At 43.1% G+C, this 26883-nt stretch overlaps 1 protein-coding gene and 1 long non-coding RNA gene across 3 annotated transcripts; one reads left to right on the top strand and one right to left on the bottom strand.

Annotated features, from left to right (window-relative positions):
• Window positions 1–1430: 1430 nt before the first annotated feature.
• Window positions 1431–17102, bottom strand: LOC135914857 (male-specific histamine-binding salivary protein-like). Its single transcript, XM_070526537.1, has 7 exons — window positions 17021–17102; window positions 11438–11498; window positions 10931–11022; window positions 7115–7296; window positions 2566–2645; window positions 2037–2117; window positions 1431–1573 (listed from the first exon to the last, which is right to left on the bottom strand). The coding sequence occupies exons 4-7, from the start codon at window positions 7210–7212 to the stop codon at window positions 1431–1433; spliced, it is 402 nt and encodes a 133-aa protein (XP_070382638.1). The 5' UTR covers window positions 7213–7296; window positions 10931–11022; window positions 11438–11498; window positions 17021–17102.
• Window positions 17103–18792: 1690 nt separating this feature from the next.
• Window positions 18793–26280, top strand: LOC139050654 (uncharacterized). 2 transcript variants are annotated; one of them, XR_011508996.1, is made up of 4 exons: window positions 18793–19199; window positions 20191–20295; window positions 23246–23390; window positions 26171–26280. It is a non-coding gene; the product is annotated as an uncharacterized lncRNA (long non-coding RNA). The 2 variants fall into 2 exon arrangements; XR_011508995.1 differs by lacking the exon at window positions 18793–19199 and having other exon boundaries at window positions 19992–20295.
• Window positions 26281–26883: the final 603 nt, after the last annotated feature.

Below are 26883 nucleotides of genomic sequence, written 5' to 3' on the forward strand. Positions count from 1 at the left end.
TAAATCTCCAAAATTTCATAATAATGCCAGACATCTCATTTCTTCAACAGCGGGCGCCAAAGCTCTTCCCGTTTTATTGACTGCAATGATAAAAGCTTAGCCGGACGCGTACTGAGGGCTAATCGCGTGATAGCCGAAACGGAATGTAGTACAGGTTCCACGCAGGATACCGGCTCGAGCTGTGGAGGACGGTAAGGGTGCGCGTCACTGGAAAGCGAGACTTGCAAAACTCGCTGTATTTAGTTTCGGATGAGGCTGAATATGGCAGTAAAGTCATCACAGCTGGTCACGCACCACTGAGCGGATGTGTTCACTAAGCGAGTCGATATTGCTTCCGGCAGCTCCACTCGCGTTCATCATCGCAGCGATACTGAATGGCCGGTCGTGGAAAACAGACCGCTGCTGCAGTTTTTTTTCCAGACATCTAGTTTCGCCATACTCGGCCACATTGTCTTGGGTGACTTCGGACGAGGCCTGGAAACCGACGTTTATTAACCCCTCGCATGAGGTGGCGGAGGTTCAACCCTGTTGGGTTGAGCTCGAAGAACTACGGGCGCCATGCTCTCAAGGTACGCTGTAACACATTCTTTCGCCATTCAGATCCGTGAATGAATGGTCCACTCGCTTCGTTCGCGGCTATAAGCTTTGGTGTAGCTCTCACTCAGGTGAAGCCAGAGCTTGCTCGATGATACTAACAACTCTTGGAGTTCTCCTACCAGGTGCATGGGCCATCTTTAGGGCGAATTACAAATTGTTCAGCTTGGTTGCGTCGTTCCATTTATTGAGCGTGGCAATGCGTTCCAACTGAGCCACCCAGTTCTTTATGTCCTGGAACGTGGAACCATGGAGCACTTTCGAAATTCGTGGATTCTACAACATGTAATGTGTTGATGCGGCACCTTACATGGCACTTTGTGTTGTAGCCGACGCAGCATCGGAAGCTCTGAGCTAGGACGACAATCCTAAACTATTTCTACTGGCCCGGTGAACAGTTGTCATCGGTATTGGGCTTCTGTTTCCACCACCAAGAGGTATTTGGAACTTCAGGTGGAGCTAGCCAATACCTCAACCTTATTACGCACTGCAAAATGTACCATAAAAATCGCCCCACCAACCGAAAGCGATCACAAGATTTAAGTGGTTGAAAAGCACCCAACGACTTCGTACGCTGACTTCAAAAAGTATTCAAAAATATTTGAGGCATCAGAATTGTGGCATGCATTCCTTTACTTGTGACACCGTCGTCTCATTATTCAGAGAAGTCTTCAAGACTCCCTTAAAGTTGTTACATCAGCATACAGCACCGGCTTCATCCCCTTTGCGAAATAATGCAATGTAAAGGCAACTGTAATCTACTACGCTTTTATTAAACCCATGTTCACAGAGCGTTCTACAAAAATTGAGCTTCATAAATGTGTCGCTCAGTTAAATCACGAGCTTGCCTTACCAAGGCATTCTGTTACATTGTATTTATCGTAAATTATTTTTCCCTTGGCACAGAAAACATCGAACACGAACATGCAGCAGTCCGGGATGTGGCTCGCGTAACGTTGTTCCACCCAGAGCTCACACCCTGAAAAGAGAAAGAGTCCATAAATGATCGTCGTAAGCATTTCTACAGAAATCGATGTATTCGCCATGAATTTAAGCTTCAATATAACTTTTTCCCGAATGTCATACAACTGAAATTCTACGTCATCTGCAAAACAAATACAGGCATTGATCTATTTGTGTAAACATATATATATATATATATATATATATATATATATATATCAAGCAACACATTATGTAACATGTCCTATTTTTTTGCTCATTGCCTTTTGTCTTTCTCCTTTTTCAATTACCCAGCGATATCGCGTTTGTAGAGCGCTATTCCAGAAGCAGGAGTACTATTCTAATCTATAGATAATAACCACTGCTTATCTTAGCTCGGGTACTTTTAAAATCAGCGAGAAAACACGCACTTATACCATGCATATTCAACAAACAATTGCGCGTTTTTTACAAAATGTAAGCGCCTTATAACTGCATACCATTTTCTTGATGAGGCACGAAGAACACAGCGCACGTTTTTCCATCAGAAAAGATGAGTGTGTCTGTTAGGTTTTTGTGGCCTGAAAAAATACGAAAACAAAATATAACTGTAAGTAAAGTGGTATCTAATTTAAAAGCTTGCCAAATAAAAACAAAATGCTTTAGCTTGATTCATTTTCATGGGGACAATACTATTTGAGTTTTCTATGCAAGGAAACGTTAAAAGCACGAAGAGCGGTATATAGGAGTAATTTTGTGTCCTTGCTTGTGAACGTCTCATTTCCCTTCCGGAATTATTCAATACCGATATATTCACAGACATGGAAGAGCATCTAGTACTGGGAATATCAATTTTAATAGGTTTTGAGAAAAAAACGATGTTCTCCTTGTGCAAATTATACATATAGGACGTGTTACCTATAAGTTCATTAAAAAGAGTCAAGAGCTAGCACACCCAATTCATTTTTCATGTGTGATAGTAAAGGATTAGTTCTGCTGCTGTCTTATGGAGAAGTTGCATGTACTTACCATAACCTAGGTAATGAATTGCGTTTGTTGTGTTGTAGCCATCGGTGGATACGGCCTGCACTGTTTCTGTCACATTGTAACTGCGAATAACAAATATAATGCAGATGTTTGTGTGGCAGAAGAAGAGCGGCTCAATAGTTCATGGCGCAAAGTAGTTAAAAGGTACATAGCAATATGGTACAATATCGTACAATATAATGGTACAATAGCAAATATATGGCCACCCCAAGCGAAATTTATTCAGCTGTCGTTGGCATCGGCGCAAGGTTTCGAACATATTTAAGTACATGTATGTTATATGCCACTGCCTGCTATAATACATGCGCTGTGTGCGTGTTATATTACCCCACCATTCTATCGCTATGCTGCTCATACCAGGTGTAACATTCTTGTCAACACCATTCCTCAATGTTTCAGAATGGTAGCCCATAGTCAAATATCATGAAACAATACACCGCCAGCGCATGCCTTTGATCTAATATCTTCCCAGAGTTTAATATATAAAGTGCACAACAATAACTAAACTCAACGAATCAAATGATGCATATTCATTGGCGTGGCAGTACAATAACTGGGGGTCAACCTTCGACCAAGGCTTGAAACTTATTCGATAGGGAAAAGGGATTATGTATTTACTAAGAAAGATGCAGGCTGTTATTAATGAACGTGAATGAATTTGTCGGAAGCCTCTATTCAAACAGAGGGCCCCTAGCTCAATTGCCCGTTCTTACTTAGCTCACGTTTAATTAACACTGCCAAACGGTTACGAGTTTTACGCTAGCGTTCCTACACAATACTATCGCAATCATTGCTTCGCCGGTATACAGAAATGGTGATTATCAACAAAAGCAATTGCAAACTCGCATGAAATTGCGTTGTATAAAACAAAGTCAAATATCGTATGCTAACTGTAGGCGTTCATCACGTTAACAGGTTCACAGATATTGAATTTTACAATATCGCAATTCTAGCATTGGGGAGTTCGACAAACAAATGGCGCAATCGTAGTCTAAGGACCTTAAAGAAGATAGGTAGTTGAATAGGCCATATTTACGCTCGTATTCCTATTCGGTTTCACATTCACCACGTGTCAAATCGTAGTTTTTATTGCAGGGGTGGTTTTTCCCGAGGTCCCTGCTTAAGTCGGTTCCCCAAAATTGACTCTCAAGCCAGGTTTGGCTCAACACACCCCAGCACGCATGCAATATATCGTTGTATACGTATTCTCAGAAGTACTCGTAACACTCATGCATTTGTGAGTGTCGCCGGCTCTGTTACCTAAGCGATTCCGCGACGATACAAGAAACGCCTACTCAACGCCTGCATTGCGAGAAATATGCGTATTTTATTGCGATATTTATTAGATAAACAGTATATAATGTTTGGGACTTTCGGACGCTGAAATAAAATAACTAACTTTTCAGTTGTAACTTTTCTTATTCAAAGTGGCGCGTTCATCACAATGCTCCCATTAAACACTTTATTTCCATGTGTTGTCGCATGACAGCTTTGCTTTCTCCACAGGTGTTCATGCTGAAGTCCGTGGAGTGCTTGTGTAGCCTGTCTCCACCAAAATATATTTTATTGCCATGCGATTCAAGTTGTCGATGTCTACTCTACTTCCAAGGGTAATATGTATGTTGGCTTCTTATATTTGACTCATTGGTAGCGCCATCTTCCATAACAAAGCGTTCTTCATAAATGGAATAGTTTAAATAGTTTTTTCTCTAAGTATTTTTTACTATTTTCTTCACTATGACTGTCCATGTGTTTGTGTTTTGTTCAAATACAAGCTAATATGTCAGAAGTGGGCCAATTGCTTTCTAACGACACTGCTAGGCTTGCTTGAGTGGCATCGTTAAGGATAAACTACTCCGACTAGTGAAAACCAAACAATCCTTGCTCATCAAAATTGAAATTTTGCTGAAAAAAACTGAAATTGAGGACGAAAATTCTGCATTGAATAATATCCCTATGTATTGCTGATTACGCACACTATATTAAAACATGGAGCTCTGCATAGCTAAGTTCTCTTTTTTGACGAAGTAAGACAAAGGACTTCCTGAACCACAAAGCTTATGCGGAAAACTGGCCGTTATTAGGAGGGCAGTAATAAGGGTCGAATGCTGGAGACTATGCTGGCCATAGCATGTATCGCACGTATTGTTTCCGTCGATTTAGGAATCGCTGGCCTCCTGAACCCCTGCGTTCAGCGAGAGCAGGGGGAAAGTAAACATGTCCGCAATAGAGCTTAGTAAGAGGCGATTGGAACATTTATGGAAGAAAATAACGGAAACGACAAAAATATCGGCGTACAAAAACAAAGTTCACAATAGGGGTTCAAAAACTTTGGTTTGGGGAATTCATCATGGTTTTTATTCCTATTAGTTTTTTTTATTTTTTAACATAGGTATTACATTGTGCAATTAAGTAGTAAGAATTTCCTGGCACAACCAAACACCCCGTTCCAAAGGGGATGCTCATAACATCCATTCATCCATCTAGCAATCTCTGTGAGACCATAAGCAGCGTTCTTTAGATTTTGGACGAACTCTTCGGGATATAGTTTACTTAATTGTACCAAACAACTTTAGCTTGCACGATAAATAAGGTGAGAAATTCTATATTCCCATGTATAATATTGCATGCTCATATGAGCTGCTTTAGGTGTTTGCGGCGAGGGGGCGCTTGTAACTGCTGTTTACAGCAAATGAGTGAGACGTATGAAATACTTATTGGGGCATGCGCTTGATATTTAATACGTCCAGCCTTATCAAACGCTGGATTCTTGTGACCTGTTACATCAACGTGCATAACATATGCGAGAGAATATTCTTTCGCTCATTCAAGGTTTGCGCTGAATCTTTCACTCATATAATGTTTTTCTAGCTTTACCAGCACCTTTTTTGTGTGTTTACATTTTGCTGCTTACTTTAGGCGCTTCATGCACTTTGCAAAGGTTCAATTACGAATCGCTATGTGATCTTGTAGCCCTTTCTCGCGCATCACATATTGAAAAATGTGTCGCTTTTAGTTTTGAAAGTGACACAATAGCTGAAGTCATTCCAAGACACAGGCAAAGACGCCTTACTATGAGTAGAGGAAGTAAATAACATGTTGTTTTCAAATGCACAATATTGATTGTAAAGGGAAAGAATTCCAGAGAAGCTATTGCCCGGTTGATGCAGAATCTACTTCCTCAGCAAGGCAGTTGCGGTACTGCACCATTTAACTACTGCGGCGTCATCCCACTGCATACTTTCTGGTGTATTGCTATGTGCGGAAAATCATCTTTGACATTTGAAATAGCGCCACTCACGGAGAAGGCGTCGGATGAGAAACAACACTTCAGCTGCAGTTATGACGCTGTACGATAGCTTTGGAAAAGACATTCTCTTATGCACCTTTAGTGTTTACAGACTATATCCGAGGCCTGTAATATGATATGAGTAGGAATAACAAGACGATCTGAGTTGCTAAATTTTTTTTGTAGTCAGAACAGTTAGCGCATTTATAATGCGAGAATATGTAACATGTTGGAGAGAATGATGGCACCGCGGTTGCCTAAATGGTTAATGGTTTCTTTTAGCTTTGGCTTATTCCTCGATCATTTAAATATAAATTGAGAAATATTTATTGGAGTGTTTTTATTCTTTTCATTGCCGGTTTTGTGTCGTAGCTGTTACTATCAGGAACACAAGCACCTCAACTCCGCGCAGAACACAGCACATAATTTAGTTGTGTAAGAGTATTACAGTGTCAATTCAATAAAACTGTCTCTCTTCAATGGAATAAGTCTTATCTGTCATTACGGCCCTGCTCTGGTACAATACTTACTACGTATGAATTAGTAGATTATTTCTTTCACTTTTAAGACATAAGATATGAAGATCTTAAGGCGTGCCGGAGTTTTCCAAGCATTTTTCCTCTTCCATCTTCATTGAAAGTAGCACCTGTTAAGAACCTTGGCTATCATCGTAACTTTACAACATCTGTTAAGTTTTCGCCACGTTACAAGCCATAGCTGCAATGTGGCCAGTTCAACAATATTTGAAGAATTTTTAGTGGTACCTATCATTGACAGACTCTGCAATGGGGCCTTGTTTTTTTCTAATTTAATGTTCATGAGTGCCGCATTGTATAAGAAAAATAAATCTTCGAGATAAGCTTTCCTTGCTGCACTGCCAGATAAGTAATATTCTGAATATTCCTAAAGAAGTCTACAAGAAGGAAACACGTCAGCTGTTTTGATAAATTGCGAGGAGCGTAAGAAATGAAGTGTTTTAAGCTAGGGAATGCTGACTTTGAAGACATAGGTTAGGGCATGGCTCGATTTAAAACGACTTGTGTAATGACACCTTGCTAAGCATCCTATAGCAATACACATTGCTAAGGGGTACTTGCCGAGAAAATACCCACTGTAAACATCTTTAGCAAAGTATATAAATAGGATGGACAATGACGCCAAACACCCTTTTACTTAAACTTTATTACTACATATAACGCCTCAGTGATTTCGGCTAATCGACTGAAACGTTTATATACTCACTATGCATCACACTTGCTAGACGCATTTCTGAACGTGAAAACAAATGTAACTGTTTTAGCTGTCACATTCACGTCTGTTCCATTCACGCTCAGGCACATGAATTGTTCACCCCAGGATCCTGTGTCATTTTCATATGTGGTCCTCGCGAGTACATGAGTCCCGTTGCTTTCTTGTCCAACGCTCTGAAAATCGTAGTAACAGCACAAAAGGGTAATTGAAATGACAGACTTGTATCTTGCTTAATATTTCTAAAAAATATTGACTGCCGACTGCTGAATCGTTTTGCATAACTTACAAACTAATTCATGCTCTAGTACGTCTCCACATATCCATATAGTCTTCTGGGAGATGTTAAATAATTAATAGGCCCCGATACTTTGTTGCTGCTCTACCAAATTTATTTCACTTTGTGCGTTTGGAACACTGATTACTCAACGACGAAGGAGACGCTCCATAAAAAAAATATGCCCTTCTCGGCATTCTCACATAGAGAGCTAAAACACGACCAATTTCCAAAAAAAAAACAAATTTACTTGATACTCAAATCCATACTATGTGAAATGCCTCGGTAAAAGAGTTTTGATACCATATCACTTATCAGCAGGCTCTAGTTAAGCGAAAAATTTTAGCGTTCAAACGTGTTGCACGAATCGCAAATGAAATGCACGTAATTTTTGCTGAGAAGAGTTAACAATGGAGTTAGAACATCAGGGGCGCTATAAGGTAAACCTATTCCAAACTTTTCTATTCCAATATTGCAATCAGCCTTGCGCGAACGGTTAAAAATTTTTTGAACCATGGATAGAAGGACATGTCTCAGATTCGGGGAGATAAAGCCGGAAGTCTTTAAATTGGGTTACTGTGGTACTCCGCAGGGATCCGTACTCTCACTAATGTTATTCAATCTGGCGATGTCGAAGTTGCCTAATACACTGGACACTGTCCAGGATATTGGCTATTCTATGTACGCGGATGACATTACTATACGGAGTGTCGGTGGTAGTGATGGAGAGCTTGAGGCTAGGCTGCAGAAAGTGGTAACGCTTACGGAGCAGTATCTGGGTCTCATGGGGCTCAAGTGCTCCACTAAAAAGTCGGAGTTGTTGATCTTCAAATCTAAGAAGCTAGGTCGTAGGCCGAAGGGTTGGGTACTGGAAGTTGAGCCTTGCATTAGAATTCATACTAGGGAAGGGTCGGTGATACCCAAAGTTGAAGCAATCAGCGTCCTAGGTTTTTTGCTTGAAGCGAACGGATCGAACATTAGAACCATTCAGCGTATTACTAAGAAGACGCAGGAGGCCATTAGATTTATAAGAAGGATCTCTAATACGCATTGGGGTTTAGGAAAAGAATGTGTGATGCGCTTAGTTCGCGCATTTAATATTTTTCATTTCGCGTATGTGGCAGCTATGCTAAATTGGAATAGGGGGGAGAAAAATAAATGGGAAGCATTAATCACAAAAGCCGTCAAGGCTGCCCTTGGTCTGCCTATGACTACGTCAAACGATATGTTGTTACGACTGGGTTTGCATAATACTTTAAATGAAATTGTCGAGGCTCAGCGTACTGCACAGAGGGAGCGTTTGCTAGGTAATTTTAGAGTCAGTTGAAGAATGGGTGGCCGTGTCGCACGACAGACGCCCCTACACGAGTTGAACGTGAATCTTAGGGCAAATATCATGTTTCGTCCATTTCCGCGAAATGTGCACCCCGTGCACAAAGTAGGGAGGCGCGTAGCGAGAGCTAGCGCTTTGTTGCGAGAGGCAAAGGATCAGGAGGAGGTGTCTGCATTTCTCGACGGCGCATGGATTAATGGTAAAAATGCTTATTTGATGGTGGTGGTAGATGGCAAAGGGAGAGTTAGAAATGCCGCTTCCATTTACACCAAAAACCTGGGGGTTGCCGAACAAGTGGCTATTGCTCTAGCACTAATTGATTCAAAAGTTCTGGTGTTTAGTGACTCGCGATTTGCGATTGAAGCCTTCTCGAGAGGACTTGTTGTGGAACCGGCTAACAGACTGCTGCAGGGTAGGGATATCACTTCGCATACAGTTACTTGGTTTCCGGCGCACATGGGGATAGTTGAGGCAGCCCCTCAACCTCAACGAGGGGGCCCACAGAGAGGCACGAGTATTAGTGCGCCATGTACTCCCTGAAGGGGCTGGATCTACCGCTCCTGAGTACAGGGACCAACTGTTAGCCTACAACGAAATCACCAATCACAATTACTAAGGGCGCAGGGCATTCCCTCAGCCGCATTCTAAATTAGATAGGCCACAGGCGGTTACATTAAGGCTTCTGCAGACACGAACAGACCCTAACCCGGTCATCATGAACAAAGTTAATCCGGACTGTGGGGTTTCAGTCTTTTGTAGTAAGTGTGGGGTTTTGCTCGATTTAGAACACATGCTCTGGCGCTGCTTGGCGTTGGCCGGTGCTGGTTCTCGAGGGGAACAGTGGTGGCAGCGGATGCTGCACAGTGAAGTGCTGGCGGACCAACTCAGGGCTGTCTTAAGGGCCCGTGTGACGGCAAATGGGCCCTGCCTCTCTGTACCAACGTGGGAGCGGTCCGCATCAGTCCCAGGCTGATCACTCAGGACCTAAATAAAGTTCTTCATACCGTACCACACCGCCACTTCGCCTGTCTGTCACCCGACGTCACGAAGACAGCGATAGCTCCCCATCCAATATGACGCGTGCACAACGCACTGATTATGCATGACTGGACCGAACAAAAGAAATCTTGTTTTTCCTGCTTCGACGGTCTTCCACCATTAGATCACGGCTATTGGTCAATTGATTTTGGGCTGCACCCACTTCAACTGCCTGTATCGCGTCGTTACGAAACCGGGAAAAGTCACTACGTAAAGTGACGTGTACGCGTTAAAGGTACATTAATATGGCGAAAAAGACTGAATATTGTCCTGAATAGCCGCAAGCGACCCCGTTACGAAAGGAATAAAAGATGGCTGCCACCGATCGATGAGGCACTCGCTACTCGCATCTGCAGATCTTGAGCTTATGTGCGTACAATAAACCTTTTGGCGTTGAAGTGTAACATTTCCGAGCACTCTCAGCATGTTGAAGACCTCGCTATGCCAAGTCTCTATTGCCAAGGATCCGTTTTAGCGGAATCCTTAACCTACCGTTGCATGCCACCGCTATTTTCGACCACCACCTCAAACAAAGTAAGGGAAAGCGGACCACTCAAAGACGCCGACCACACCCTCTTCATCCGGTCATCAATTTTCAGTGCATTGGTTAGGCCTTATCGAATACCCCTTGACTTCAGCGTGCTCTGCGCCTCTTTTCAGCCAGTTAGATAAGACTGTCCGCTTAGTGTAGGCAATGTTATTCGCTTTAAAGCAAGCAAAAGTGACCGCCTATAAACTAGGAGAGCGGTTGATTCGTCAGTTCAGACAACCCTGCGGGTGACAGCCCGGTAATGGGGTTGGCGGTTACGCAAATTTCAGGTAAGGATGTGAGAAGAAAAACATATTGGAATGGTTTTACGTTACAGGGCCCCAATATTTAAACTCGCAGCACTGTGACAGCGTTTACGTAACGTTTTCAACAAACACTTTGAAAGCATCATTTATCGATTTGCTAGTGACATAACAAACGCGCTCTAACAACCCAGAAGGACGCTGAAAAAAAAGTGTTCAAATATTGTAATAGGAAGAACTAGGGTAATTTATGTGGAATGCATTTTTTATATCCGCATGCGGATACCAAAAATGAAGCCTTCTTTAGCATGACAAATGCACAATTAGACAATATGTTTTACGTTTTCGTGAATAAATTGAAACCACTCACTTTCCATACATCTTGATATCTTCCAAGCAATGTTTCATTTTGCCAAAGAGGCTTGCTTTCCGCTGCATTGCTGCTGTCACTTGAAGCGACAGCTGCGCAAACGAGAGAAAGCAAGAGTGCTACCTGCATCGTGAACTCGCTGCAAAGGCAGATCTAGTGAACCAGGCAATCCTGCCTCCAATCTATAGGTGGAGGTGCTTGAGTGACACAAAACTTCACCAGCCATGAACGACGTCACGACATGCGTCAACGAATATCTCCTGATAATTCATAGGTTCATACCAGCTGTAACCTTAGAACAGAAGTTCAGTGATCTAGGAAATTTAAAGCGGAGAAGTTGATATTTAGACATCGATCTGAATTATGCACATGCAGCTCTCCTTTCGTTCGACGCACACTACTGTGAAAACGATTGACGTAGGGCACAGCGTGTTAGTCGCTGTATTTTTTACCTTGGCACATTCCATCAAGTTTGAAGCAAAAGATATCTTAGTTTTCATACCTTACCATGTTTTTCAACAGGTAAACTTTTTGCCCGCACTAGTGGCTCACTGGTTTTGGCACCCACCTGTTGAGAAAGAAATCCTCGTGCAGAGTGCGCATTACGATGATGGCGAAAGAAAAAGACACATGCGAGAGTAGTCATGCGTTTTGACCGAGATGCAGGATCACAAACTGAAGGGGCCCAAAAAATCTGAGAGCTTATGCTGGAACCGCTGCAATCATAGGGCGTGTGTGGCACTATAACTAGAATCCGAGAAACATGATTTAGTCAGACTTGCCAAAGAATTAAAGATATTCCTCTCTTTCGAAAATATGAAGGATCTGACTTGGCTAGACGGTGCCATGAGTAAATTATCGGACCGTATTTTGAGTGCAAAAGAAAAATTTGGCGTTTGTCCGAGTCATCTAATTAAAGTCATGGTTCACATTTAGAAAGCGTGTGTGGCTAACACGGGCAAAGCTGCCTAAAAGAGGGCTACGAGCAACAACGATTAAACCAATGGTGTTTTGACAATGCTCACTCAAACTAGCAGAGCCGACACCGATTTCGGCCTGCCGACTGTCAATGACACCGTTTTTTCCTTGCCGTCGACGCCACTGTCACTATGCTAACGCCGACATTCTGCCGATGGTCGGTGGAGAGCTCAGCTTCGGTGCAGTGTCACAGAGGCGCCGACACAAAGGTTAAAAAACGCTCTCGCCGATAGTCGCTAGACCGAAATTGGTGTCGGGTCGGACTAGTGTCATTGAGCCTTTAGGGGGCGCCTTGTGCTTACTGGTCAATTTTTCTTCCAATAGTGATTGATTAGCTAGCTGTTCAGAAGTAACTTCATCCATTTATAATTAAATGCATAAATTTTTCAGCTTCACTGTGAATGTTTTCATCGCATTTCAAAACGATATACTCAACAATTTTCAGCTCACTACATTTTCTTCACTTATTTGTTCAACGTGTGGACGCTATGGGGAAAATGTCTGAAACATAAATGCCAACTGAACACGTAACCACAAGTTTCGAGGACGCGAGTGTAGAGCTCAAAACATGTTTTAAAAGGTCTTAGTTTTGCCCGAAAGTTGAAGCACCGATTGCGATAGCAAATTGGCAGATAGCTATGAGAAGGAAGGGTGGTAGTTTTATTGGCCGTATGTACTTGTGAACGTTCGCCTACTAACTATATTAACAAACACACTGTCACGCACGCACAGGTAAACATAAGCACATCTCACTCGATGACCAGGGAAACTCGATGTCAAAACTCTGAGTGAAGAACCGTGGCAGCAGCAGCCAGCGAACTCAAGTTCGTACATTTCTCGCTTCGATGCGAACATAAAGTCGAAACCACCGCGCATGCCAAAGTACCATCAGTGTGTGCACTCTCCAAAGATCGCAGATCGCTTTGAAGACAAAGCCCTGGCGGGCGGGCACATTGGCCACATCGCAGTTCGGTTTCAAGATACGGTGCTTATATGGCCTCGCTGTAACCAGTAGCCCCCAGAAAAGAACGCACCCCCTGCGCCACCCACTACCTAATGTCACCCCGTGTATCGTTCGCGAAAACTGAAGGTGCGTTCCTCCCCGTATTTCCTGCTCGCGCACCTAAGATGGAGCCATGTTACCCAGCTCACCCCAGCACACTTTTCCTTACAATAGGGCCCACGGTGACGATTTTATCGACCCTGGAGTTTATACGGAACCTTGCGGCGAAGCCGACGGCGACAGCAGAAATGCGCCTTGATTGTCCATGTAATTGTATCACAATAATAATGACTTATTGCTTATGGCTCAATGGCTTATGTGGTCACCATTAAAAACATCTATCTTTTTGCCACTCCTACAGGGAAACAGCTGCGTCACTGCGGTTATTTGTTTCTTTTTATTGCGATAGCATTTGTCTGGATACTTCACGCGCATTTCTGCAGTCGCGTTGACAGCACATCGAGGTTTCGTATGAATTACAACGGCGATAAAATCGTCACCACGTGGCGTATGCTGTATGTTCGCGTGAAAGCGTGTGAGGATGAGCCGACGATGACGGCTGATTCTCGCTTACGCAAAAGAGCGAAGTGGGAAGGAAGCTCACCGCTTTCCACTGTGCGTCCCTTCCACGGCTTAGTTTACATTGATGCGAGACGCAGCGCCCAGGTCAATTCGCTCGCTGCTGCTGCCGCATTTCCTCACTCCAACATATTTACAGCGAAGTTCCGCGGTCACACGGTGAGATATGTTCATATTTGCTTCTGGGCGCCTGACACCATACTTGTTAATTTAGTAAACATGCGTATGTTCACAAATGTATAGGCCAATAAATCTAGTACACTTCGTTTGCTCGCTGTCCACGAATTTGCTACGGGTGAATCTGCGATTTTCTTTTTTCGATTAACTTCAGTCCGATTCATCGTCTCATCCAAAGCCTTTGGGATATGTTCTAGCAAGCAGCATGACGTGGCTGCTTGTTCCGCGAACGGCAGCCAGCAGCTGCCCCATGGCCTTTCAGGAATTTCCGCGCTCGTCATGCCGGGCATTGGTGATAACCTTTTGAGACCTTTCGGTGACCACCGCAACGGAATGTGCGAGACGTGCTGGCTTGTATTCCCCTCACATTTATTTTTGCGTTTTCCACCGCAATACTAAGACCCGGAAAAAATAACTGAAAAAATAAGTTGCGACCTGGAAGCAGCTGAATATTATGTTTCAAATGAGTCACACCATTCGACATTCTAGCTTACAGATTTATGAAATCATTTATTGTTTCGCAAAATATTTATGACTCATTACTTGATCACTGATAACACAAAAATTCACCAGTGTGCGCAAGGTGGCTGATAATAAAACCCGCTTAGTCTCAACGTCGTATCTGGTAGTTGGGACACACACGACTGGTGGAATACACGTTATTTGTTCACAGTCAAAGGCGATATCGACGGAGCCACCGAGGTGGGTAAGAGTATATTACTTTGCTGTTAAGTTCCCCCTTGCACACAGCAATTACGTATATGAGCTTACCTTTGCTAATATTTTGTTCTATAAGTTGATACAGTTTTATTCATTAAAGGCATGACACTTGATCAATTTGTTCAATAGTAAACCTAAATATCCTGACAAAGAAGTTTCTCACCCTGAAGATTACCCTGCGACCCCAAGGTTACCGAACCATAATTAGAAACGGAAAACAAATAACAAGATTTTAAAGAGAATGTGATTAGAATACCTTCAAATAGGGAATTAGAACCATGTCTAATAAAAGCAGAAGATAGGGTATTCCTTCGACCAAATTCCTGGGAATACATGGTCACATAAAGATATACATTTGCTTTCAATAATTCTAACCTACTCAGACGTGAGAAGTGAGCGTGTTAAATTTGGTCCGCTTCCTTATTATTCAGTAAAATGAATTCGTGTGTCTTATAGAAGCCAGTGGAAATAATAAAGGAAGTAAAGCCAGGACTTAATTATCTGAACCACTGTTTGCCTATTCTACACAAATAGAAAATATTTTAATGTCCTAATAGTTATCTTGTTATCTTGCAAATTCTTACCTAAATGGTTTATTTACTCCCCCGCATCGTTTCTTAACATCAATTAAGAGCTCTCCACGCATACTGTGTTTCACATGGACGCCATCTACGCATTTAGAGAAAAAGAGTATTCGAACCCTATTGGAAAATCCTATTTAAATTCAAACTGGGTTATACAGGTTTAAACTGGTTCTAACAGGGACCTGTTTAGCAACAAACAGGTATAAACAGGACCAGTTTACACATGAACAGGTTTGAACGGGGTCCCGTTTGGCATGCATACAGGTATAAACTGGACCAGTTTACACACGAACAGGTCTGAACGGGGTCCCGTTTGGCATGCAGAGAGGTATAAACAGGACCAGTTCACACACGAACAGGTCTGAACGGGGTCCCGTTTGGCATGCAAGCAGGTATAGGCATGACCAGTTCACGCAGAAATGGGTCTTAACAGGGGCCCTGTTTGCAACTAAACTGGCTTATACTGGACGCAGTGGCACCATATAGGGTCGCCTGTTTGTCACAAAAGCTGGTTTAATCTGGAGCTTTGTGGCAACTATACTGGATGGCATCATGCATACCAGTTTAATGCTTGAATATAACTGGGGAGGAGCTTTTTTATTGTTCGACATCCTGACAATTTAACCCCTAGTGCTAAATTGGGCCATTATCAAGCTCTACAAAAATTGCGTGAACACCTCGGAACGTTCACAGACCAAACTGCGATATGCTAGCTGCGAATTTCAAACCGATTCCCGGTCCTGCCCAGTTGAAAAAGACAACAGGAATTCCTGCTGCAAATACAGAAATTTCTGTTGTACGACAGAAGTTCCTAACGTTTCTGTAGCTGCGACAGACATTTCTGACGTTACGACAGCAATTCTGACGTCGCAACAGAAACATTCGGTCGCGACGGCCAAGAGTTCTGAAGTCGCAACAGAAGCACTTTCCATCGCGGCCCTTTAAAATGTCAGCTTCGCATCGGTGGTGTACACTGTACTTTTCTCTTGCGCGGTATTCAATCGTGCTTCTCTGAAGCCGGCAATACTGATAGCACCGACACCGGTATTAAAGCCGACGTGGCCAATTGTTATAATTGTGCCGTGACGACGCGGCACCAGCAACGCGCTACCGGCCTCCTCAAAATCGGCCGCTGATCAAAATCATACCATCTGCGGGAATGGCTGCGTATCCGCTTTGTTTTATTTGGTAAGATGGGGCACACAGTCCTGTGGACTTACATGTGCGGTTACACTGACACATTAGTTAATTTCCCAGAAATATTACACAAGCTTATGCGAAGCGGAAAAGAAGTTTTGGATTGTTCCACAAAGTTGCGTGAAAAGCTTTCTCGCTCGGGTCTCATTAATCTGGTACAGCGCTGCCGTGAGAAGCCAGTATACTGCCCGGATCAAGACTCACCCACGAGTGTTTATGTAGCTATTTTGCATTGAACACACGAATTATATGCGAGCTCAAATGAGTAAAGTGCAAGAGACAACTGTCGAAATTAGCAGTAACAACCTTCAGTGTCCCCGGTCACCGTTGTCTATTTCTGAATTTCTTATTAAATATGGATATCGTTACAGCAAAATTGATGTTCTAGCATTCCACGATGTACCTGTCGATGGTAACAACACTTTTGCGCATATAGAGATGCGGCAGTTGACACGGTGAAGTGAAAGCGCATCTTGGCTTTTAAAATGTAAATGTAAACAGCAAGCCAGAGAGAGATTTATATTGCTTGCCTAGAGGGAATGTGGCCGTGTTCGGCGTGGTGCGGTGGTAAGATGCTTGTCTCGGAATCGTGAGGTCCGCAGTTCAAATCCTGTGCGAAAGCTTTTTTTTTCTACTTTCATTTTTTTTTGTATTAATAATTTTTCTTATCCTTAAAGAGGTCTCTGTCAATTTTTAATCAAATATATTGATCAGAAGCTACAGAATTTTCGACTACAAGACGTCACACTACAGAGAACAGAACGACAGTCACAACGTCCCAAAATACGACAGACTGAAAATTTCCTGTTCTGTTATTCAAGTGGGTGAGACGTCTATATGGCGTATACGCACATTGCCGTCCTCTTCATTAAAAGCAACGTTGCTGAAACACGTCGTACAAGACGCTGAACGACTCGCATAACATCGAAATACAACGCCGTCACCATCCATGAGATCACCGAAAGCACGGTCGCTTTCGGTGGCGGCCTACAGATGGCAGCACAGGTAGCGCCGGTAAAGTTACAGGTGATATTATTTTGCCGTCTTCAGCCTTAGCTACATCTAGAGAGAGTGGGTCCAACGAGGGCTCCGCGCTGAGGCATTTTTTATTGAAAATCCAGAGGGCGCCACCGTCGCCTTCTTCTGGAGGCCACGCCCCCGCGCACGGCGGAGGCCGCGGCGGCGCCGGTCGGAGAGCGTGCCCCCCCCCCCCCAAAAAAAAAAAAAGCACGGCCGTGGTCAAGCGCGGCGTTGTAGTTGCGTTCGAGGATGACCGTGCCTGGATTAGCTGGAGTCACGCAGTCAGATGGATAGCGTTTGCAGTTTGCTTTCCTTATGTGCGTGTTTCACTGTGTCATGAGAACACGAAATTCATAGCTGATATTCCGAAGAAATGGGGACCATGTGCCGTAATGGGATGAGTTACAGGAATTAATGAACTGTGTGGCATAATTAGGTGTTAAATAAAGATTGGTAAACCTTTGTTTTCTTCCTTTGTCAAGGCGATATATTGAATGCTAACAAAATTTCCCCGATGCCCTAATAACGGCAGCGATTTGAGATTTAGGGAGCCTATATGGGTCACATTATTCTTTACGTGCAGCACATTTTTTGTAGGTTAATTGTGGGTTTTGAAAATATTTACGGAATAGCATTTTTCTTCCCTATTTTTGTGCGTCATATACGCCTGAGATGTAGTTGGTTTTCCAGGCCCCCTTGGTGAATAAAGCAAAACACATTGTTTATATAGGAAGCATGTTATCGGTTGTCTATGTCTTCGAGCTCGCGCAGGTTTCCATTGACACATGCCTCCAATCTGAATGACCGTTCAACTGAGAGCGGGAGCGTTCTCTTTGTTTACCGGCCTTCATCTGTTGCATATGCTTTCGCGTGGGCTGCTCGGGTGTAGGCTGCTCGTAGAGATAATCCTGAAAATACGGCAAAGGATTGTGGGTACCGCAACAGACCGAAGCGCAGGCTTTCCACGCTGTGTAGATACTTCCTGGCCTTCAATGATATGCACATAATGCCTCAGTATGTACTTTGCATCAAAGTGCAGCTCACGAATGGAGTCCGTGCGGTGCAGAATGAGCTCCTGCACGCGTCGCCGTTCTTCATCTTTAGGGACTCCGAAGAGCGAGAGCTTGGCCGGACCTTTCAATCTACTGTATACGATGATGCAACCCACTACACAACAGAAGTTATTTCGCCGAAGTGTGCCCATCCTGTCAATCTTCGAACACTGTGCCAAGTCGCGTAGATATCGTGCAGACGGCATCGTTTGACGGAAGCGAGGAACCTCAATTCATGGCAAAGCATTAATTATATTCCATTCTTTTTTTACATTCCTGGTACACAAATCAATTAGAGAGAAAATGACGAAATAAACAGAAGCACGACGGCGTGTTCAGGAGACAGCGGCGCGTCGAGCAGACGACAGCTGGGCGCCGCCGTAACCACCGTCGGTAGGCGTGGTTCCGCCGGGCCGTCGGGGCACCAGATTGGCCGGAACGTCAGAAGAAGTAAGAAGAAGGCGACTGCGGCGCCGCCGCAAATTTCAATGTTTTTTGCTTCACTCTCGCCGCTTGTCGGGGCCTCCGCTGGACCCACTCCCCCATTCTAGTACACTCTAGCTACATGTGAGTGCGCGCTGCATTGACGCCGTCCGATGCAGTTGTTTAATCGTGTGTACGCTATGCCGAGAGTAATTGTGGTGCATTTTGTATTCATTGAGAATCACAAAACCCCTGGGACCGCGTAATGTAGCCCGCAGTATCCTTCGTGTGGTGCGCCGATGTCGAAGGTATGAGCCTTCGCCACTTTCTTTGTTCCGGGCTCACGAAAAGGATCTCCTCCTCTGGCACTCTCGCATCGTATCACACTGTACGGAAGAATTTGGTGAAAATTGTGCTCTTACGTCCTGTAGTTGATCCGCAGTTCAACAGTGTGTGCGACGGAAGGACCGTTGGTGCAGTCGATGCCGCGGCACCTGTGACGCTAAAAGGAGCGTTTTCCGAGTACGCCGAGAAAGGTAAGTCCGGCGCTTGCGCGCATTCTTCCTGTCTATGGTTCGTGAAGTGTGCGTTCTTGTACGTATCGCAAGATCCGTACAACAACCGAATCCGAATGAGTAAAGCAGCAAGAATTATAAATGTGCTTTTCAAATGGTTGTTCTTCATGTCGCAGTGCACATTTAGCAAAAGTTCCATGGAAATTGCCCTAAAACGTATTCATGTTACCAACAGCTCTATCTGTGGTTTATTTACTTTCACCTATGAAGCACGCTAGCGCGGGTGGTTGTTTGATCTAAATGGGCACAAAAATTCAAGCAAGGAAAGTTACTGTTTGTGTACATAGTTTTTCATTGAGAAATGGTATAGGCATTTCCAGAAGTAGTACGTCGATGTGTCGTCTTCACAGCTAACAGCTGCGCGAGATATCACCCGATTTCTTCGTCGACGCATGGCCAGATGTTCAGCTTGTATGGAAATTCGTCTGTTTATAGAGTGTCGTCAGATGACGTGTATTAGTGTCCTGTGTGTTTTCGTGTACTTGTAAAGGGTTCCGATCTTGCAGAGAAGCCGAAATTACAAAAGCAATGTTTCTTCTTAATCGAAAAATCTTTCTCTTTTCTGTATTGTCTCTCCAGAAAAAGAGGTGGTCTGTTGAAATTTTGAGCGCATCGTCCTTTGGGAGCAGTGCTTTGTTGCGCCGCATAAACAAATGAGGTTTTGGAACGCTTTTCATGTCCTAAGGAATTTTTTGATAGTACAATTCACATTTCACGTTATGCAGCTGTACGTTCGTGTGAACCTTTTCATAGTAGATTCATGTTTGCTACAGTTCGATTTACGTGTTATTTAACCGCCTGTGATGTTACGGTCAGATATTTGCACAACCAGTTGCAGCTTCATGTAACTGGTTGTATGAGACTTTTTTCAAAATATGACGTGATCTTTTTATATCACAAGTTTGCAGTTTCAGCAGAGATTACAATAAATTAAGCATTTATTATTGTTTAGGGATGGCAAGATTTTGTGAACCAGAGGCACCTCCAGATATGCACCTGCGGCACTTCTGCAGCCTCAACAGCACGGCAAAGTACCTGATGTGCATGCTGTGACAAGGTGTGTGCAAAGCAGTTGCTGCCACTTACACGAGCTGCAGATTTTGTTGGTATCATCCATGTTTGGAAACTCTCCTGAATTTACCGTGGGTTTACAAATGTGGGCTCATTTTACAATTTTATGGATGTCACTTTAGAAAGACAATGAAGTTGTGTTGGTTAAGATATTTTAAAGCTGTTGAGAGATTAAGGGCATGACATTGTTAAAATGCACGTAAAAATTAATTGTAATGGTACTTGTAATGCTTTATTATTAGCGATGCAATATCTCTAACGAGAACATCAGAGGGGCACTTGCTTTAGGGAAGTTTGGTGAGACAAATTCATGAAGCAGCGTAAAGCGGCAGCAGCAAACACGCTGTAAAAGCTCTGTAATCTAAAGAAAAAACAAAGTTGTCAGTTACTGGTTTCAAGTTCGCTGCTGCTTTTTGTGCTGCACGACAAGTTAAATAATGGTTGATAATGTGTGTGTGACGTAATAGTTCTGCGCAAACACACGAGGTGGAGAGAAGTAATTATTAAAGGGAAAATCAGACATCGTAGCATTTGCTACAAAGGAAACCCGTATGTGTTCCTCAAAAGGAAAGCCGCACAGTTGAAGAAAAATTCGTCCTGGTCCGGGACTCGAACCCGGGACTACCACCTTTCCGAGGCAGCCACTGTACCATCTGAGATAACCAGGTGGCTAGCACATGGCAAGGCGAAGTCGAATTAGTTGACAACAGAAAGCAAAGGCAAGGGTTTGACGTAATATTTTTTTCCCCTTTATTAATTATCTCTCTACACCTTGCGCGTTTCCGCAGAACTATTACGTCACACCCTTGCCTTTGCTTCATATTGTCGACAAATTCGAATTCGCCCGGCCATCTGCTAGCCGCCTGGTTATCTTAGATTGCAAAGCGGCTGTCCCGGAAAGACGGTGGTCCCGGGTTTGAGTCCCGGACCTGGACGGTTTCTTTTTTTCAACTATGAGGCTTTCCTTTCGAGGAATCCATACGGGTTTCTTTTGTAGCAATTGCTACGAGTGGGTGGATGTGCGATTTTCCCTTTATTAATAATGTGTGTGTGTATGCCACAATGGGGGTGCTGAGAGCAAGCTTTAAAATAATGTGTGTTATGTCCCCAACAAAGAATTTAGTGTCTGCAGCATTTTTACAAAATATTATGTTCACAGGTTGGCAGGTATGACATAATGTACAACAATAATGTACAACACTTTTGCTGTAGATGCCATATTCATAACGTCCCTTTTCTGTCTACTTGAATCGTATATTTAGAATTTGGCCCACCTTCAGTTTGATCAAGGTTCATAGGTAGCCCCCTCTAAAATATAATTAGGAGCTATTGTAGATAAGCATGATATACCTACTCACTGTATTGTGAGATATATTTTTAGGGACTGTGTTGTGAGGCATGCATACCCGCCGTGGTTGCTCAGTGGCTATGGTGTTGGGCTGCTGAGCACGAGGTCGCGGGATCGAATCCCGGCCACGGCGGCCGCATTTCGATGGGGGCGAAATGCGAAAACACCCGTGTACTTACATTTAGGTGCACGTTAAAGAACCCCAGGAGGTCAAAATTTCTGGAGTCCCCCACTACGGCGTGCCTCATAATCAGAAAGTGGTTTTGGCACGTAAAACCCCATATATTATTGTGAGGCATGCATATCCTTTTACCTGTATGTCTTGCAGCAGGTTGCCCGACAATAGCATAAATGCTCTGCCCACCTTTATTATTATGCTTTCATGTAGACATCTAACATCTGTGCCAACATAGACTCCATGTTCTTAATTACATTTTTCTAAGTATTCACTGTTGTGCATTACATTATTGTGTTACATTACTGTGCATTACATGTTTTCTTTGTTTTATTTTGGAGGGGGCTATTCATTTCTATAATAGTACAGAGAATAGGACTTCAAAACAAAAAACCACGAAAGGTGGCTTAAAAGTGTATGATGCTTGGAATTCTACATTCCATCCCCTAAAGCGCTACCAGTAGTAAAACATTCCTAATTGTCTTTTTTATAAGCTAGCTGCCAGATACATAGTCCCATTATGAGAGTATGTTATTTTTTTTTGGTCTGACTTGTTTTGTTGAATGTTCTCCTTGTTAGTTCAGAATTTGTTTTCTTGCCACCTCATGCAATACTCCAACTGGAGACTATGAGCTATGTGTACAATAAATAAGTAAATTCCTAAAGCATGCAACAAACCATGCAGCATAGCATTTAAATGTTGCCAGTTTATAATGCTTCTCGAGTACAGCGCAGCATGGAGCTTGAGGCTGATCTCTTCAGATGTAAAAAAAAATGCAGGTTATGAAAATGTGGTCCTACAAACTGCTGGTTACGCATGTCAGTCAGCCTGTTGCAGTGGTCACAAGTGAGAATGTAACCAAAAGCTGGGCGTGCTCGGCCATTTTGCATATGGCACAGGATAAAGCTTCACCTCTGCTATTGCTTCTCTTATAATAATGGCCTCCGAGTATACATGCCGAGTTATGCTTCTGGGGACACTTATTAGTTAACCTTATCAGGTAATACCATTAGCCTTATGGGTGCTATAATGTTGCAGTGCCTGCAGGATGGCCAGCATTACAATACACATTAAAATTATTGTACAAGTCATGCAATGGTATCGAGATTGGCCCACCAAGTGACACCCTTTACTTACACTATACCTGGGATCAGCCCAGCTCACTCAGTCAGGGAGACATCCATGCATAAGGGGAGGGGTGTAGCAAATAGAGGGCGTTCGATTAATCTTTCTCACATAGATAGCTCATACATATAATGTTTCTTAAATTGGATGCTTTGTTGCTCAAAATGAAGTTACTTATGTGCATAATGTCAGCAATGCGATCCTATTTATGCCTAAGGAAAGTTGCTTTGTTCACTGCCACTTTTTATATTGTTTCGCTTGTTATTCTAAGCTCACTTGTTTTATAGCTGCTATAGGTATGGCTGGACCTGGAGAAGAAGTGTAAGCAGACCATGCTATGTTGCTGATCTGCGCTGATCTCCACATCCAAGTTGGTCCCGCGACAGTTGGGCGCCATTGTGCCTTGCTTCATTGACAAGGTGATATAATATGGTGAGCTTGTACTTCAATATCGGTATTGAAAATTATGTTAAGGAAAAAAGACAAGGATTGGTCTTTATGATAGATACACTCATGTTCTTTCTTTAAGGTGTTCTTTTGACACTGTTCTGCATGGACATATTTTTAGAGAATTATAACAGTCCTTTATTGCAAAGTGCCACGGCGCTAGTTTATGCGTTAAACTAGCACTCTTTCACCAAAAAAAGCCGTATTTAGCACACAATTCACAAGGAAAGAAAGGAGGCAACAGGACAGAGTGCTACTAACAGTTCAGTATTATAGCTCGCACAGTAATATTGTGCAAAAGGTGAAAGGGGGAGAATAGATCTGAATACATATTGTTCGCACAGAAACGAAAAGGATGCATCACATGGTGAGTGTGACATTTGTTTTACAATGATAAGAAGCAGTCTCGCTGTCTAGTAATTCTCTGCATGGGGAGCTAGTGCTAGGTTCCTCGTCATACATATAAGAAAAGTTTCAGATATCTCTCCAGCGCTTTTGTCTTTTTATTTTGTCACGATCAAGCAGCTTTTAAACATAGGTGCATGTGCACCGAGAGTAGTGCACTACCACTGCTAACTGACCCACACATCAAGTTTGCTTGGTCACGCTGCCAGTCATTTATACATTTGCCGGTTTATCCGATGTAGCCTCTACTGCACGAAATAGTATGTGATAGACACTGCACCTGTGTACTGTACGTGCTTTCTTACATTATTTTTTTCAGAGATAGTGATGCAGGCCTTTTCATTATTTACATGCCTACACAACAAATGAAGCATTATCTGTGCTTAGAAAGAATTGTAGGAAAATCCAGCATGAGGCAACTGTTCTCAGCACGAAACAAACTTGATTCGTTGGTTTTCGTTCATTATTGCGATCACACTAAGGCAGACAAGCTTGTAGGCTGTGCTTCTGCAATTTGTACAGCACACTGACAGCACTGGTGTGGGCCTCATCTGTGGGCTGACTGATGGCACCTTCTACGGCGCAGACCACTTGTGTTGGGCGAGGCACCAATGTTGATGTTTGTTCCCTTGTGCAAAACAGCAGTCCTAGGTTTAGAGTAGTTGTAGGAAGACAAGGTAAACATAACTTCCATGGCTTGAGTGGGCTCATTTCTCTTGGGGCATCTAGCTTTTTTTCTTGCAACTGTGCAGAGGTGCTTCCCTAGAGTCAGCGGGAAAATGGCATAGAGTTGTGCATTCAGGAACTCCTTAACAATGATCTGCCGTAGTTAGGGCCTTGCGAAAATGCACTGTCTGCCAAGTGGTAGAAGGTGCATTATTCAGCCACAGATTTCCTGTTGGCATGATTGCACTCGTGCTGTCAGTAATTTCTTGGCTTGCCGAATTATCTTGAGGCCCCACGCTGATGATGCTACCGATGTCTTCGTGTGCAGATTTTCAGGATGAGGTTTTTTGCTTTGCAAATGTTGTTGAAAGGTAGGTGGTGCTTACAGGTAGCTATTCTAAATATTAGTGAAATGAATTGGCCCATCTTGCTTCGTCAAACATCGTCACGCCGACATCAGTTGCACAAACAAAAAAACTGGCCTACTTGCAGCGTCGTGCACGAAGAAACAAACAAATCAGCTGCTGGATTGTCTTGGCATCGCATACTAAGCTGAGACCGGAACTGCTGTAGCTACAAACCAGGCAGAAACGATGATGATGAGCAGGGATTTGTAGTAGCGCCACTTCGTGGGGCACCAAGGAGGCTTCGTTCAAAACAAAAATGGCGTTCAGCAAGTAGAACCATGCCACGGTGAGAGTCGGTGCATGGTGCTCTCGATCAAGTTGGCTCAAGGAGTGTCCGAAAAATCAGACGAGAGGTTGCAAGGCGTCCTAATTTTCGGAAGTTGTTATATATTATGGTCCATGGGGAGAATGGCGGTGCCGTGAAGCAGACCGAGTAATCATGTCCGGAAAATCAGTCGGCGACTGTACCTATACCTATGTGTCTATGTATACCTAGGTGCAACAGTGTTTGCTATGATCTGTGCCAGAATTGCTGTTGCCCGTAGATGCCCAACATGTCGGGTGTCAAATTGTAAAATAGCTTGCAAAAGTGATCTACGGAAAAATACCGCTTCTGCTATATTTCGCTTTTGCAAGATATTTAGCGGCTGCTGGCACCTACCTTAAAAGGCTTTATATGGTCTTCGCATGGCCAGGGCCTTCTACTTTTGTGAGTTTACTTATCTCGAAATTTACCCCGGTTTTTATAACTTCAAGTTGGCGGGATCCCTAGTCTCCTTTAACATGTACCCAATAGACCTTGCATAGGGGTTTTGGCATTTCTCTGCCATCTAAATGCAGCCATTGTGGCTGGGATTCAATCCCATGCCCTCTGCCTGAGCAGCGCAATGTCAAAGCCAGTACACTACGGTATTTTGCTGGCAGACGGGTTTAGTTTCTGAATAATTTATTATCTCAACCTGTCGGTGTTGTTTTTAAAGGTATTTCATGTTTGTATTCTGTTGCTTCAATACTAGTAATTATTGTTAATCAAACGATGTGTCCATCTTTTTCCTATAAGACTTGCTTCAATCTCCTGCTAATTATGACAGCTTATTCTCCCACAGTAATCCATGTTCCCTTGAAACATAGGCAGTGCATGAAACCACATATTTTTCAATAAGATGTATTCGTTATCTTCTATGACCGGAATGCTGAACCTTTCTTATTTGTGAGAACATAGGCAAATTTGCCTATGTGCTAACCTGTTGCATGAGTCAAGATAAATTATTGGCTTTACTTTTTCAGGTGCCCTGCTCGCTCGCACCCAAGCAACCCACTCCAGCGGTCTTCTCTCAGCAGACTGGATGCATCGAAATACCGTTAGAAGGTCCAATAAACAGTGCTTGAGACATTTATGACATGCTTTTATTTAGGCCGGAGGACTTCAGGCTTAATGAAAGCTCAAGTGGGTGTACAGAAATACCTACGTAAAGTATACTTGTCTTTTTCACTTACAAGTACATGCCAATACTTTGCCTGACATTTTTCACCCCAAAATTACACTTTACTGTGGATTTGTGTACAAACCATTACAGCAAGAAGCACTGCATTAAGAAGAGTACAAGTAATCGAACATATACTAAACTAGCAAGAATTACATTTGCATACTTGTAGTATAAATATGAAAAGGAGGTACAATCTTCTTCAGGGTGCATTTTCTTGTAGGTCATACATAGAGAACGTACTCGTGGGTCATACAAAACTTGTTCATAATGTATCACATCAGTGTTGGTAGTGCTAATCAATTTATGCCGAAAATTGTGTTCATCTTCGTATCAAGCAATGTACCAGGCAAACCTACATATGAAAGTGGCTTCTTGTTGCGAACCTAATGCAGATCTACTTCTCTTCAATGCTGATCGCAAATACACAAGTGCACAAAATATGTGTAAAGAGTAAATTATATTAAGCAACATCAATCCATTCTGAAAGGACCTGGTATGAATGTAGCAAAAAAT

The sequence above is a fragment of the Dermacentor albipictus genome, chromosome 10 (genome assembly GCF_038994185.2).
Source record: "Dermacentor albipictus isolate Rhodes 1998 colony chromosome 10, USDA_Dalb.pri_finalv2, whole genome shotgun sequence".
Lineage (NCBI taxonomy): Eukaryota > Metazoa > Arthropoda > Arachnida > Ixodida > Ixodidae > Dermacentor > Dermacentor albipictus.

What these genes read in the sequence shown, in the direction of transcription:
- LOC135914857 (XM_070526537.1), bottom strand. Translation starts at nt 7,212, where the DNA reads ATGTGCCTGAGCGTGAATGGAACAGACGTGAATGTGACAGCTAAAACA. An exon ending in AATTCATTACCTAGGTTATG is followed by an intron (nt 2,118 to 2,565) that starts GTAAGTACATGC and finishes GTATTTTTTCAG; the next exon opens with GCCACAAAAACCTAACAGAC. An exon ending in CGTGCCTCATCAAGAAAATG is followed by an intron (nt 1,574 to 2,036) that starts GTATGCAGTTAT and finishes TTCTCTTTTCAG; the next exon opens with GGTGTGAGCTCTGGGTGGAA.